The sequence below is a fragment of the Brachycentrus maculatus genome, unplaced genomic scaffold (genome assembly GCF_059751285.1).
Source record: "Brachycentrus maculatus isolate JH-2025_06_01 unplaced genomic scaffold, ASM5975128v1 h1tg000885l, whole genome shotgun sequence".
Taxonomy (NCBI): Eukaryota; Metazoa; Arthropoda; class Insecta; order Trichoptera; family Brachycentridae; genus Brachycentrus; species Brachycentrus maculatus.
Genome location: NW_028281610.1, coordinates 88,265 through 105,000, shown reverse-complemented (window position 1 = coordinate 105,000; position 16,736 = coordinate 88,265). Strand labels below are relative to the sequence as shown.

Here is a 16,736-nt window from a genome sequence, read left to right as displayed (position 1 = left end):
CGCAGGAATGATCACCTTGCTTTCATGTAAGTAACGATCAAGATAAAACCGCGCCAATACAATGCAGTGCACTATGCACCATTGGGTGCGGATAAGGGTTAGAAGGAGATTTATGATGAGATGGCTGAATGTGAAAGAGGCGAATAATTTTTGCAATGGCAAAGTGGTGTGGCGTTCTATTCTCTCTGAATACACCTGCGGGGAAGCAGCGTGATAGTTAGTTAGTTAGTTAATTGTTATATAATATTGCTATAGCTTACATTATCCGTAATATAGTGTCGATGAACAATGGTTGATTGGGAAATGCGATGACTGACCATTCTCTGTATATGACTTTGCACTATTCCATGTCTTGTCTGCTGTGCTAGTCGGGGTTGTGGAGGCGTCTGTGTACCACGATGTGTGTTGGGTCGGAATCGGATCTAGCCGACTAAATGAACTAAGTAAATACTAATCCCTTTCACTGCCTTCACCAGGCGCACTTCTAGAAAATTTGGCGGTGGATTTACAAACTTGTATTTATTTGGATTGACAATGACAGGGATATTGAAAGCATTTAAATCTAAATTCACAGCAAAATTAGGATACAATTTTGTTTTACATTTTTAATAAATTGCGCAACTTAGTTTTAAAAAAAAACAATTGCTTTGCAAGAGTAGGTCTTTCAGGAAGCCTAGATGCTTCTGTATCAGATCTAGGAATGCGGTGAGACAGCTTTCAATATGGCGGCAGCTAAAGGCGTTTGAGATGTGGTGCTACAAGCGCATGTTGGGGATTTATCGGTCGGGACATGTAGGAAACAACGAGTCTGAGATGCTGACTAAAAGTAACACAACAGCGAACCAAATGGTTAGGTTATAATATAAGACACCCAGGCCTTCTTCTTACGATTGCGAAAGGGATGTGGGAAGGCACAAACTACAGAGGACGACCCCGCTTAACCTACATGGACCAAATTATCTCTACAAAAGAGATGTGTGGAGACTGACTATGAAATAAGTAAACCAATCATCACACAGATGTAACCCAAGAAAAAAGCTAACATTGCTATTGTACAGCTTTTTAAAAAACACTCCCAGAAAATATGGGTCGAGTGGACATTATGTAACAGTGTCCCGTTTCTTTTCACAGGAATAATAATTCCTCTAACTATGCGTCCCCCTTCCCGCAGCTATTGTCTGCTAGACTTTCGCGTTTAGATTTCTGGAGTGTTTACTATCGCCTGGAGTATTGGTGAGAAAAGGGGGCTTATGCCGGGAATTTGTTGCAGAAAAGACCAACTTCCAATGGAAAACTAGACCTAAAGTTCACAACATTTAGACTGTGTCCAAATACTTGTTCAACTTATATTATTTAAAAAAATATGAACGTCTATCGTAAATTCTCAGTAAAAACATCTCAATATTTTGAGTGTATCCAAATTTTTATTCATAAATTTTGAATTTATACAATTCTCCTAAATTTCAATGATGTGGTTGTCAATCATGTGTAGGGACAAATGCTACATATTGTGTAATCAAAATAGCCAATGACAGGTCGTAAGCTCTGTAAATGCTCATATATCCATATTTCCTTCTCGATAGACTTTCTCATGTTTGTTAAGATATATTATTCAAATAACAATAAATAATAAAAAGTAAAAATAAAACAGTTTTAAATATAAATATTGTAAAAGAGAATAAAAGAAAATGAGAAGAACCAAGTAGGCTTTTGAATGTTTTAATTAAAAATATTTTAAAAAGTGAAAAATTATTATTTTCATTATTTTGAATGTTACAATATTTATTTTTAGCAGTAACGATATGACTCTCTAAAGTCTAAATAATTGGAATAATTTATTTTAATAATTTATTTTATTAGAATCTAATTTTATGGACGGCTTTAAACAAATTTTGTACAAAAATATGTGTGACGAAAATACGGTGGTTTTTCGATACCGTTTCGAATAAAAATTCTTAAACGTATTAATGTACAAAATTTGATTAACGGTTTATGTAATGAATACTACAACGACAGCAAAAAAACAGTTTTAGAGTATTTTTGCCCAGAATTTTCACTCAAGAATTACATGGGGAAAAAAACAATTCCAATATATTATATATTTTAAATTGTAAATTTGAGAGTTCACCCTTAACCTTTCCAGGAGTATCGATGTTAATGAACGTCGAAGTCGGTCTGTTAGGTATAATGTAATTTGTATAGCAATGACATTTGTGGATATTTATATGTAATTTAGTCATAAAATAAAACCTAGAGACTGTGGGTTATATTTATTTATTGTTTTCAATATTTCTATCTTCATGATACATAGAGTTCATGTAAAAAAAAAATTCATGTAAAAAGAACCCACACCCTAGTGAAAGTTGGAAATAATTATTATATTCCCGAGAAGGTTAAGCGTTTTATTTTCATTAATTGATTCACTCAGTTTGTTGTAAAATGTATCCATTTTTAATTTAAGTTTTGCTCTAGTAAATACCACTATTTCTTAAAATCTACTGTGACACGTATTTTGATGCATTCCGCATCTTTTTCAAACACTGTATGTGAAGATAATTCTAAATTTTAGAGGAAATACATTAGACAATAGTAGCATATATGTGTAAATTAAACTGCGACTGTGGAAGTTCGTTCATTGGTATGACTTCCAGAAAATTCAAAACAAGAATCAGGGAACATGAATTATGTTTGAGAAATGATAATTTTTCGGAATTCGCTAACCATATAATATTGAAACCATATTAGAGTTAGGTCCTTGGGACGTTGAAGGTTGAAGAGGGGGTCATAGCTGTTTCTTATTTTTATTTTATTTTATTTAAAGAATCACAATATTATGTTTTTTAACATCATTGTTCTTGAACACCTCTGATACACCCCTACTGCAAAGATAAGGATTGGAAAGGAGAAGAAAGACATAGCCTTCGACTATCGTAAATATCGCACGTCTCCATTTTTTACGGAAAATCTATGTGTGTACCGAAGGCGGTACACGGCCAGCATAATAACGACGGAGGGTGAGCAAAAAGCAAACCCTTATTTGTAAAGGATAACCATTGATAAGGCGGTTATTACTTGCGGAAACTTTTGGTACCATCCCATATTATAAACCCCCCAGTATTGCGATATATTGATTTTTCTGATAATCGGACAATATTTTTCTAGACATTTTTCAGTGAAAATTTATGCGTGAAAACAAAACGCGTTAATTACTTACCAATTTACATTGTAATCTATCATACTCTCCCTTGATTGTAATGTCAAAACTAAACGAATGGAATAAATTTTTGCGCGGTATACGTTTCAGAATATCAAATAACCCAATTTATGATATGTCTCTAGTGAAGAGATGATTAGTTGGGATATTGACATAAGATTTTGGAAAAAAAAAACAGTTTAGATAAATTAAGAATATCTATGATAATTCAATTCAGGGGATATTGGAAGAAAAATTAAAATTAAGCATAAAATGTAGCTTCTGAAATTTGAGAAGTGCGGTTGTCAATCATGGGTGAATATTACACGTGTACAAAGCGATCAATTAAACCAACCTTTGACAGGTTGTAAATCCTTTATTATATTATATTTAATAATGTAACAAGAAAAAAATCCTCTTCCTATTATTATTATTTGTTATAACAATTATATATATATATATATATATATATATATATATATATATATATATATATATATATATATATATATATATATATATATATATATATATATATATATATATATATATATATATATATATATATATATATATATATATATATATATATATATATATATATATATATATATATATATATATATATATATATATATATATATATATATATATATATATATGTATATATATATATATATATATATATATATATATATATATATATATATATATATATATATATATATATATATATATATCTATATATATATATATATATATATATATATATATATATATATATATCTATATATATATATATATATATATATATATATATATATATATATATTTATGCTCTTTACTTAGCAGAAACCCTTTAAATGTATGACTTACATATTCTTCTTCATCTATGTTGAGATGTAAAAAATGTAAAAATAACGCTCAAGTGGAGAAACCCAGATTTGTGAACAAGGATTTGGAAATACCCAATGTTGTATACATTTAAAGGAAGAAATAGAGATATTTACTGAATTAAAACGTCCATTTCCGGTTGTTCCGTTCTTTTCTGAGAATGGATGAGGGCGTTAAGCTTGAAACGTAAGAAAATTGTTGGCATACCTTATTATGTAAGCGGATCACAGAGTTAAGGAGGAAGGAGGGACGTACTTGGAGATATTAGGAGGTAAGGACGTGCAGACTTGCAGACCTACTCACGTAATTATACCAGTATTTAAGGGCGTATATTATCTTTGGAGAGAATTTAAATACGTGGGCTGACGTCATAAAACAAAATGGACCTTATTTAGATATTACATGTCTGAGTCCTCTTCAAATTGTACACCTCCCCGAGACCTATCGAGACGCTTTTGACCTGTCAAATATCACTTTGCACATTCGCTATTCTACAACCACAAAACTAATTTTTTTAGAACTCGTACATGCATTATATAATCAATCTCATGACGCTTCATGTTTGGGTTCACTATGAGCCATGTATGGTTGGTTTGAGAAAGCTTTTATTGTATTTAGTAGATAGCCTTTTATTTAGACGTATCTAAGATCCTAACCGAATTATTTTTCATACTGGGAGACGCCCGAAAAAAATACTTTCATTTTTTATGCAGCTTTTAATTTGGCTTTAATTTATTATTTAATTCTTCTGTATAAAATCCAGAAAAATATCCCATAACGTACCAAACATTATAAAGATAATGTTTAGTACGTTATGGGATATTGATGTAGTTCGGCAATTGTTTTTTGCGTAATTGCGTTCTCGTTTTTTGTAGTGAAGAGATTGTCGAGCGTATGTATCCCTTGATGCAATTTATTGATGTTACTCGTACCACTAATTGGAGAACACTGCTCTAAAATATAGCTTTCAGGATTTTCCAATTAAAGGATCTACAATTTAATATATTGTTCGCAACATATTTCACTCTTTTCATGAATGCTTATATTTTCTAAGGAAAGATAATTATATATACCAATTATACGTACCAATATTATATATATATATATATATATATATATATATATATATATATATATATATATATATATATATATATATATATATATATATATATATATATATATATATATATATATATATATATATATATATATATATATATATATATATATATATATATATATATATATATATATATATATATATATATATATATATACATAAATATATAAATATATATATATATATATATATATATATATATATATATATATATATATATATATATATATATATATATATATATATATATATATATATATATATAATATATATTGGTACGAGATTTGGAGACAATGTTTTATTTGAGTATATTATTATTTTAGATCGCTGAAAGGGTATTTTCCTCCAATCACCCAACCTGAATAACTCCTTTTGAAAGACACTATCAAAAAGAAAGATTTAAGAATGATATTCGGGGAAGCTTTCAATGGAAACGAAATTTCTGACATCTTTTATACTTCGCGGTATTCAGTCGCTGGAATACGGATGTCTTAATAACTGTTCAAGGGTCGGTAATGAATGAAATTTCCGAGAATAACAAGAGATCATCACTACTTGTAATATATCTTGTATAATTATTCTAGAAACATCTATCTTGTATTATTAATTAATAAAATAAATAAAAACATTAACCAGCCCCTGGAATAACATTATGATAAATTTACATACATATTATATCGAATGAGAATAGGTTGAGCTATCTTAATTAACATTCCAGAATTCCAGTGCAGCGATGGCAAACCTTTTCTAAAAAGTGGGTCATATTTTGTTCGTTATTTTTTAGCTTATGGGTCACTTTAATTATTTTTTTTATTCTTCATAAATTTTAACATTTAAATGTGTCCAAATACTAGTAACAAATCAAAGTTACTCCACCTGGGAGTTATTTTACATTTTTGACATCTCAACGCAGATGATGGAAGAACATGGAAATCTTGGCATTTACAGGGCTTAAGACCTGTCATAGGCTGGTTAAGTGATCACTTAATAAAAGGGCCTCTGCTAAATACAAGCTTTCTCAATCTAATCATAGATGGCTGTTATGTACTCAATCACAGAACGTCGTGAGATTCATCATATAGGCATAACGTTCACTATTATGCCCATGTTTTAAAGAGACTTCTATCGAAATTCTCAGGAAATATATAAGAATCCTTTTCTTATTTGTATGGGAAATTCTTTCCTACAATCGTAATAATTATCCCTCAGGGGAGAAATCCAGTATTTTATAGTGTAAAAACGATGATTTGTACGGATAAAAATACATATTTATAGTAAGTTGCGAACAACTATGGGTATAAAACGTAATTAAAGCTGATACAATCGCCGACAGTAAAACATGAACTATATTTAGAGTTCCTAGTACAGCGGTCGGTGCAGGTCGATATGCGGTGTGTGACTGGAAGTCACCCCCACTATATAAAAGTCATTGAAACGCCCGATTCACACGAAATATTTATACCTGAAATGTAAACGCGAATTTTAGCTGAAAATAAAGAATACTTTCTGTGCTCCATTACCGGGTTGCCTTGGAACACTTTCGGTTTACTGCGCGGGCCGTGCATAATATGGGTCGCTCCCGGTAACCAAAGTACAGGTAGCCGTCGTTTTGCGCCGGTTCGATTTACGCCGGTTGGAGGTGGATTCCTTGGTTCGGATTCACCGGTTTGGCCAACACCAACAGCGCCGCGATACTAATAGCAGAAACACTTGTACACGTTGTTTTGTTATATTCGTTTTAAAATTGTATAAAAATCACTTCTGCCCTACTGTGCTTACGCCGATCTAACTCGTATCCTTTCTTCTATATAAAGGTTTACAGATGAACCATGTGAATCTGCAACAAAGAAAGCAACAATCGGAGCAATTCAAATTGGACATTTATTTTTAAAAGTGAGAATTTAATTTCGTACCGACGAATTGATGAATTAGTATTTGTTTTTAAAATTCATTAATTTTATGGAGAGATTATTTATTTTGTAAAGGAATTTATACATCATTCGTTAACTACATGAATAATCTATTTTATATGTCATAAAGAAACAAGCTAAATTTTTCTTATAATTATAACACAGAACTTAATCTTATATCGTCCATTATATTTGTGTTAATTTTTTTTTATTTACGCCTATTTTTTTTACGCCGGTGTCTGTCGTAAAGGAACTCTAGCTTACAACGACGGTTACCTGTATTCTATATATAGTGTAAGCATTTACATATTATGCACGTAGATATTGTGTATGCAGATTACGTACCCGCCTTCCGCCCTTGTAGTTGCATTCGGAGCATTCAAACAAAATGCAATCTGCATAGGAACGAAAGAAGTAACCAAATTCGCCGTCTAAATAACAAATGTCGTTGAGTGGATATCTGAAATGTAAAAGATTAAAATGATCTAATAGGTAGCCAACTAAGTTTGCGTATTATACCAACTTTCTAACAAAAGCAAAGTGCTTAAGTATACGTGAATATTCAACATTTTTCAAAGAAATCCACAATAACTTATTTGCCTATATAGTTGAATATATATATATATATATATATATATATATATATATATATATATATATATATATATATATATATCTGTTTCCTGGCTTATCGTCTTTGTAGACTTAATAGTGTTGGGGCTGAGCTTTCCTCATCCTCAGGTTAAGTCCTTCTATCTTAGGTAACGTCACCAAGGCAATGCATTTGAATTATGTTTCCTTTCTGCAGCTTCCAAGAGAACTTTGGTCTTCCTCTACATGTTATTCAAGGAAGATCCACGGCGATTTCCTGGTTCACAATATGATCAGGTTCTCTGCGTCTTATGTATCAATACCATCAATTGCCTTTCCAACTTATAATATTTAGTTTACGAGTATGAACTCTTAAAATGCGTCTTCTGAAACATAGAAATTTGTCGCTCACGTCGTTTACCCGGAAACTGTCGATATTTTCCGTCTACTCGAAGTTTAAGTATCATCCAATAAAATAAACGAAAACAGACTCTAAAACAGTTAAGGTTGAATGAGGTGTTTAATTGTTTGGGTCATAAAATATTTTAAAAACATTATTAAGTCTTAACAAAACTTCATTAACACGAAACAATGAACGGTATTATTATGCGAATATAAAATAATTAAATGAATTGAACCGGCGTGTTCTGATAATACCCATGGACTTTTAATTTAAGTTTTACTTGGTAAATACCACTATTTATTTAATTCTATTGTGACACGTGTTTCAACGCATTCCGCATCATTTTCAAACACCGTATGTGAGCTAAGTCTAAATTTCACAGTCGTGTTCATAGGATGTTGAATTAGGAGCTGTTTCTTATTTTTATTCATTTATTACATGTAACAATAAGTGGGAGGCTGTAGTCATTGTCGTATAAAAGTTTAAACAGTCACAATAGATTTTTAGATACATTGATATTTACCAAGTAAAACTTAGATTAAAAATTAATATTTTTTAACTTTCAAAACCGACGTAGGGAATAAATGTAAATTAAGAATATAAAAACAAAAAAAACACAAAAAATTACCATTTAAAATACTAAAATGTATTGAATCCCGATAAAGCAAAAATGCTTCTGTGCGATTTTTTATTTACATTTATTATGTGTATTTGTATAGAAAATATCTTTCATTCCTTTTGAAAGTTTATTTGGAGCCACGAAACGTGTTATTTTATTGTATGGATTTACGCCATCGATGTGTTGAAAGGTAATGCCATGGAAGGTTTATTTTCTTTTTGAAGGTTTGGCCTGAGTTTGCCAAGTTTTAGAAATAATCCAATTATTTTATTATTTGTGATTCATTCAAGACAAAATACAAAGTTTCATCACTTTATTTCGTGATATTAAAGTTGTTTTATTAATAGGTTACGCGAACCCAAGTTGGATAAAATGAAATGTAAATGGATGTCACAACAAAATGATTGATAAAGATGAAGATAGGTGAGTGAATGCTGGGAACAGAGTGAATGGTGCACTGAAATCAGTTATAGCAAATAAACACCTATCAGCGAAAGCTAAACTGGCGATACACTACGTCCTGCTTCCAAATCTAATGTATAGAAGCAAAGCATGGAGTTGGCAAAAGAAGGATGATAGAAATTGAATGCAGAGCCTTAAGGCGAATGTCCGGCAAAACGATTTATGATAGATGTTCGAATGGTGAAATAAAAAAAAAGATGCAAATCTGAGATAATCAATATCGATAAAATCAAGAAAGGTATTGAGATAGTTTGAACATGTGAAACGAATAAGATAGTAAATAAAAGTAAAACGAATTTATGGAGCGAATGTAGTTGGAAAAAGAAGCAGAAGAATACCGAGAAAATCTTGGCTTAATCAAGTATGTCAAATACTTGAAAGCAGCGGGTCAGGATTCGAAATAATCGGCGGGTATGCATGAATGTGGATGAGGCGAAGAATATTTGCAAAGACAAAGTGGTATGGCGTTCTATTCTGTCTGCCTATCCCTGCGGAGAAGCGGGATGATGGTTAGTTAGTTAGTTATAAAATGGTTCAAAATTCATTTTATTGTCATCAAAAGCATGCCTTTTTGACGTTTCCAAAACACAGTATCTAAATCATAAACTTTAACAAACCAAAATTATGTTATTATTTATTTGACATTTTGTATTTTGACAGATATAAATTGACTTAATAGCGTGTAAAAACGGAGAAATTTGCCCAGTCATCTCGCGGTTGCATGACTGACGGATTTTCTCAATGAACAAATTCTGTTGACACAATTTTTCCATTCTTCCTAGTGAATGGGTGTGTTATTTCAATTCTCTGATACATAAAATATGTATGTTGACATCGTGTATGATAGATACGTAGTGAAGCCATCGATTTGGCAAAGATAAAGTTTTTTTTTATTATTTGGAGCTAAAAAAGTTATGTTTTGGAATAAAAAGTGAAAAACGACATTGACTCCATCTCGAAGAGGTTATTTGACGCGTACAGCTAGGGGTAATGACCACATAAAGTTTGAGAGCCTCTGGTTTGAAATTTACGCGGTCGTTTTAGATTTTTTCTTGGCTTTGGAGGTGTTTTAGCTAATTATAAGTAAATCGATTTCCCGCTTCTCGTAGATTTTAGTTGAATTGGAATCTACTTCAGTTACAATTGTTGTCAAGTACCGGGTGGTTACGAGACGACATAAAGGTTATTTTGTAATGGCTGGGTGTTAAGACGGGATAATCGATAGCCCGCAACTTAATTTTTTTTAACCCAGGTAATACTTAACGTAATTGAACTCTTTGCTTAAAACATTGTTTTTGTATTGCAAAAAATAGTTTTTTTTCGAAATAAATAAACAGTTTCGAAAAGAAATGTTATTGAAAGGTAAGGTGTTAAAAAAATGATGAAATTATTTTTTTAATATATATTCTTAATAAAATGTCGGACACACGTCTGGCTCCTCCTGCAGCCGGTTTCATACTGAATTGTTTACTTGCGAGTACACCCTTAAATTTCATTCACTGATTTAAAAGTCTAAATATTTAGAGTATATTTATCCTGTGATTTTAAACCAACATATTTTGGTTTCTTTAGCTATAATAACTATAGCTTTATCTTTCGTTGTAATTATAACTTTGTGTTATTATTTGATATTCCCAAACCGCTCTAATATTCAGAGTAAAAGTGTCATATAATTCACAGAAATTAAGACAAGCCCTATACCGGGTGCTTTGCAAAAAAAGACAAGCCCTTTATAAGGAAAATTCCTATGTTAGTGTAGAAACACTAACATAAATATTAGTTTCTATAGGTATTGGTTCTCGTGCGAGACCAGACCACACACGTGGTGATTAACCGCAATGTAACTTGGCATACAAAGAAAAAAATCAAAGGACGTATGCCAAACAAAAAATACTCTCAATTAGTTAGAAATAAATATAACACAAATACCGTTTCATAAAGAAACATTGTCTATTGTAGCTGCTTTCAAATTAACAAAAATGCTTTCATCTCGAACAGCCTAGAATAGATCCATCATAATATTATGTTAACTAAATATTAATCCCGATCCAGTTACGTCCGCAGCTTGTTTTTCGTTGGGTGGTCGTCACTCCTCATTGATATTATTAAATTCACCTGTAATTTGAATATTATTTGAATTTAATAAATTCAAAAGTCGGAAAATGTGGATCGTTGAATTTATATAGCCTCGTTAGAATCAAATTGCAAACGTGGGATCTTCACAAGGTCGGAAAAATCAGAGAGGAAAGGGAAAAACCACGTGCGTCTGGAATCCAATTTCCAGTAAGAGAAAATGTGTAGAAATGTTTAACGAACCCGGTGTATCTGCCTTGAAAAAGTGGCGAATTGAAGCGAGTATTAGCAGCTCTTTTTACAAAGTGAAGACGGGAATATTAACGATCAAAAATTGCCTTTGGGGAGAATAAAAATTATTCATAACTTTCTCGGAATATTTCTCAAGAAAACGATACGTACTTAATCATTACAGGTACTCGAGCTAAATATACTAAGAAAACCAGAAAAATAATCAGGAATTCAGCACCGTGACCATAAATATTTACCGCTAATATAAATCATTCACGGTACACAAACATACTAAATACTAAGCGGAGATTCCTACTAAATACTAAGGGGAGATTCCTACTAAGCGGCGATCGCAGCAATCGACGCACCCTATTTAAAAAAAATATATTAGTTGCCTTAGAAAATTCTTTTAGCCTATTATGTACAAGGATCAGAATCATATTTAGTTTATATGCCTTAAAAATGATAGTGGATGTGTATAGTTAATAATATATAAAAAAGGTTGATCCCTTAAAACAATATATATACAAAAATATAATAGACACAATGGATTCAATATCTTATATCGATCAAGATTTGTAACATAGCTCATTTATTTGTCTTATTCGTCTTGTCATAAGATACCACTAAATCTGATAGATCTTTATGTCCTCATAAATTTGTATCAATTGCATACCTTTTTTTGCACATTATGTTTTCAATTTAAATCTTTCTTTTTCAAAAATTGGACAAACCCACACTAAATATGGGACATTTTGTGATGACGTCTCATCGCATTAACGCACCCCATCTATGAATAAATTACAGTGATTTCTTCAATACGTAACAATAACGTATGCAAAATAGCTACACTCATAAATGGCTAAGGCTGCACTGCTCTCAATGCAGATCAGTACTATTGGACCAATCTAACGATTCAGCTAAGAGTCAATTCATTGAACAACACAGGTCATTTGCAGGGAGGTACCTTCGCTGCTGCTCGGGAATCCTACATTCATTCTGGCACCGAGTAGATGTGAGTGAAAAATGAAAGCTACAATAAAATAAAAGCAAATGTATTATATTAAATCATGAGTAAGAAAAAGGGATATTTTCCCCGTTATTAAACACGTATTAGCATGAATCCAAAAAACAATTGTGCAATATAAAGATAAATTGTTAGATTGAGAGAAATATAAGTGATGACCATTTCATTCTACCCACTTTTATTTTCTTCCTCAATCCATTATTATTTTTGCGGTGGTGTCGGAATGCTCACGTTTTTATTACATTCTCACATCATTGACTTTTGGCGACCGCTTTGAACCTCACAACAATCCGCCTATCATCGGTACTTATTTATACATCCCATTTTAATTAAAGTGTTGGGTATGGTAAAGATTCGTTGGTCGACGCTAACCGAATCAATATATCGCAATATTGACGCATGTATACTGAATTTAATCATATGAATATCGTTTACTTTTGAAAATTATAATTATGCGACTGTATTAAAATGTGTGTAACGATATAATGCAACTTCCAATTAGCAGGTGAAAAACCCCCTGAAAATTTGAAAAGGAAAATAAGTTAGAGGTGTCCCGTAGATTAGAGTCCGAGAATATTTTTTTGTTGTCGCCTTACTTTCATTTGTTTTATTTTATATTTTGTTTGTTTTCTATTGACAGCTTGAAGATATAGGTTTTATAAATGTATTCGGAATTCCGAAAGCGGACAACGACAGCTGAAAACTCCCGTGTTCTGGCTACCTCAGAGATGGTGAAAGCGTATATGGAATATTCCATCGGACTTGGAAAACTAGGTATGCCCGCGGGAGTTGTTACGGGGAGTGCTTCGCCAACTCCAACAGCGCTTTCGCATAATACTATATTATTATTGCGCTCTCCGCCCACTGAATGTTTTCCGTGCAGAATAATACAATTACAAGATAAATCCGTAGTTTTATTTTTGAGGTATATTCGGATGAAAAACTACCAATAAATTAAAGAAAATCATGTTATAAAACACATAAACTAATTGAAATTAATCAAATCAATGAATAAAATCATCTTTTGTAACGACAAATCCGCGACATTCATTTTCACAATAACCAATTTTATGTAACCTAAATTCTATTTTTCTAATTTCAGGGGATGACTTCGTAAAGCACGATGGAGCCCGGTCACAATAAGACGGAGGGACCGGACGAGAGGGAGCAGCTGCGGATCGAGTTCTACGCGACCTACGATGTGATGACCGGCATCCGCATAGCCGCCACTCTGGGCGGCTTCTTCGGGCTGATGGTCTTCTTGGTCATTTACAAGAGCAGAAGCAAATCGGTCAAGGCTCTCAAAGACCCCAAGATAGCGGAGATAGCCGCGGCGGCCGTGGCCGAGGAGGAAGCGGAAGAAGAGGAGAGGCAACTGGCTTACGCCCTCGAGGAAGCTCTAGGCTCCCTCGGCGGATCTTCCCCCTGGCCGCACCGCGGTCCGCGCTTCTCTTCCGTGGGCGGCGGGTACAGCAGCCTTCTGGCGCCGCCGCGCCGGCTCACCAAGATGCGCGGCGACAGTCTGCCCGGCTCCGCGCTCCGGTTCGACTGCCGCCCGCCCTTCTACGAGGACGATATCGAAATGACGGAAGCCGTCGACGACTCGTCTTGCACCGTCCCGTCCGAGTACGTCAACCGGTTCCTGGCCGTCCCCGGCGGATCCCGCAGGTACAGCAGCATCACGTGCTCCAGCTCGGGCAGCTCCTACCTGGAGAGGCGCGGCTCCTCCATCGTGTGCGCGCTGCCCGCCGTGCCTCCCGCCCAGTCGCACTGCCGTCCGCAGAGGCCGCGCCCCGGCCGGCGGTACACGCTCCGCGAGCCCGAGTGCCGCGACGTGTTCAACCCTATCGACATCCAGGTCATCCAGGCGACCCCGGAACTGTCGCCCTGCGCGAGCGAACGGACTATTCTCGAGCGCGAGCCCTTTGCCGGGAAGCGCCCCGAGCCGCCCCCGGGGTGTCCCGCGGTCCGCGGCCCGGCGCCCCTCGCGTCTCTCGGCAGTTGCGGAGTGTCGCTCAGCGTGGACTACCAGGACTACGACCTGCACTCGGTCGGGTCCGACTCGGTTTTCTTCGACGAGGACGAGTGTCTAGACACGGACGACGAAATCGAACAATTTTCTACCGACAGCGACGAGAGTCTGACGTTCCACCGCGGAGGGTATCCCGCGGACGAGACCAAGGAGCTGCGGCCGCGGCGGCGCTCCCGGCACGTCGTGGGCAGGTCCGTGCCGGTGGCGGCCTCTCCGCCGCCGAGCGCGGGCGGCGGGTCGCCGGCCGCGAGGAAGCGCCGCTCCTTCCTGAGCAGGCCCCTCACGCGCGCCACGCTGCGGCGCCTCTCGCACCCCACCGTGATCGCGCGCCGCGGCTGCGCCACCATCAGCGGCGCCGTGGGGGAGGGCCGCCCGCAGGACGTGGAGCTGGGCTGTCGGCCCGTGGGCGCGCCACCGCTGGCCCCCGCCGGCAGCCTGGACTACTCCGCCAGGAGCCCCTCTCCGCTCAACCCGGAGCACTGCTCGTGGTCGCGGGAGACTTTGTTCTAATCGTGTCAGTGCATCGAATCGTTTCAAACTGTATAAATGTGACTGTTGTTATATGTACTACGTTTAATAACCGCACCTGCGAGGAACATGAGGGTACACATATCGCATTTGCTATAGCGCACATATAGATATTTTTTTACCGACGATAGAGAAATGTAGTTAATGACATTTTGAAATAACTGTTTGTAAATGTTGTATTTAAAGTGTAAAATAAACGTCGTTTAGGGTAAAGTGTAACGAACTATTACTTAATAAATAATATACTAGCTTGTCGTTCGTAGGTAAAGTTATACAAATGTTATACGTGTGTTATCCCTCGTCGATGATTTTCCGCAACAACCTTCGTGTCTAAATAATACTTTAAATAGCGTCTCCGCAAAATGTCCAGTATTAATGTATCTACATACGATTATGTAGCATTGCGATTGTAACGAAGTAGCGATAAATACCTTTCTCCGCAAAACTGAAATGGTCACCGAATATCAACACGAAAATGACCTCGTCTATTATTTCTTATTGTAGTCTGTGAGGACTTTCTCACTCCTTATCAGGGTAATTTATTGATATTTTGCAAATCTTTAATTTAATCTCAAATCCTGCGTTAGCCAAAACTGTAATAATTAATTAATATAATATGTAGGTACATATATCTAATCTGTTTACATACATAGGCATACCTACACCGAGGTGTGATAAAATACAAATAGTATGTGTATTACAAATATATATTTTTTGAATGTTGATCATTGTTTCAAATTAATTTCCATTTTGTATAATATATTACTTTGTTATCTAGTTTTGAAATCCTTTGTTTTTTTATAATTCTTTGTTATTAAAATTTTTACTTATAATAGGATAATTATTCTAACAGAAGAAAAGAAAAGAGACTTTTTACATGGGTAAATTTAAAAATAATATCACTAATGTAGGAATCCGCATTATTCATTTGAAAATTAAAGTAATAACAGATAATACAGACTTACCACCCATGTTTTCACTATGCGAGTACATATGTATCCACATCAGTCAATAGCACAACTCTAAAAATATGTTTTGATTATTTTTTATAGGTCTATTATCAGTGTATATTATTGAAATTATTTCTTACTTGGTACCATTACTTCTTAAAATCTATTGTGACACGTGTTACGGTTATCCAGTATCATTATCAAATATCGTATACTACGGTCTACGTATGAATACCGAACATGTGTCACAACGGATTTTAAGAAATAGCAGAATTTTACAAGTTAAATTTAAATTAAAAATGGATAGATATTGAAATAATATATATATATATATATATATATATATATATATATATATATATATATATATATATATATATATATATATATATATATACATATATATATATATATATATATATATATACATATATATATATATATATATATATATATATATATATATATATTTATATATTTATATATATATATATATATATATATATATATATATATATATATATATAAAATATATATATATATATATATATATATATATATATATATATATATATATATATATATATATTTATACATATATATATATATATATATATATATATATATATACATATATATATATATATATATATATATATATATATATATATATATATATATATATATATATATATATATA

At 33.8% G+C, this 16,736-nt stretch overlaps 1 protein-coding gene across 1 annotated transcript in view; it reads left to right on the top strand.

Moving 5' to 3' along the window:
* The window catches only part of LOC148299917 (uncharacterized), a 76,297-nt gene extending 59,996 nt beyond the window's left edge, over window positions 1-16,301 (top strand). Inside the window, exon 3 of the mRNA XM_088275508.1 lies at window positions 13,629-16,301. Coding sequence (XP_088131634.1) covers window positions 13,650-15,068 — 1,419 coding nt within the window. The 5' untranslated portion in view covers window positions 13,629-13,649 and the 3' untranslated portion in view covers window positions 15,069-16,301. The remainder of the gene's footprint in view (window positions 1-13,628) is intronic.
* Window positions 16,302-16,736: the final 435 nt, after the last annotated feature.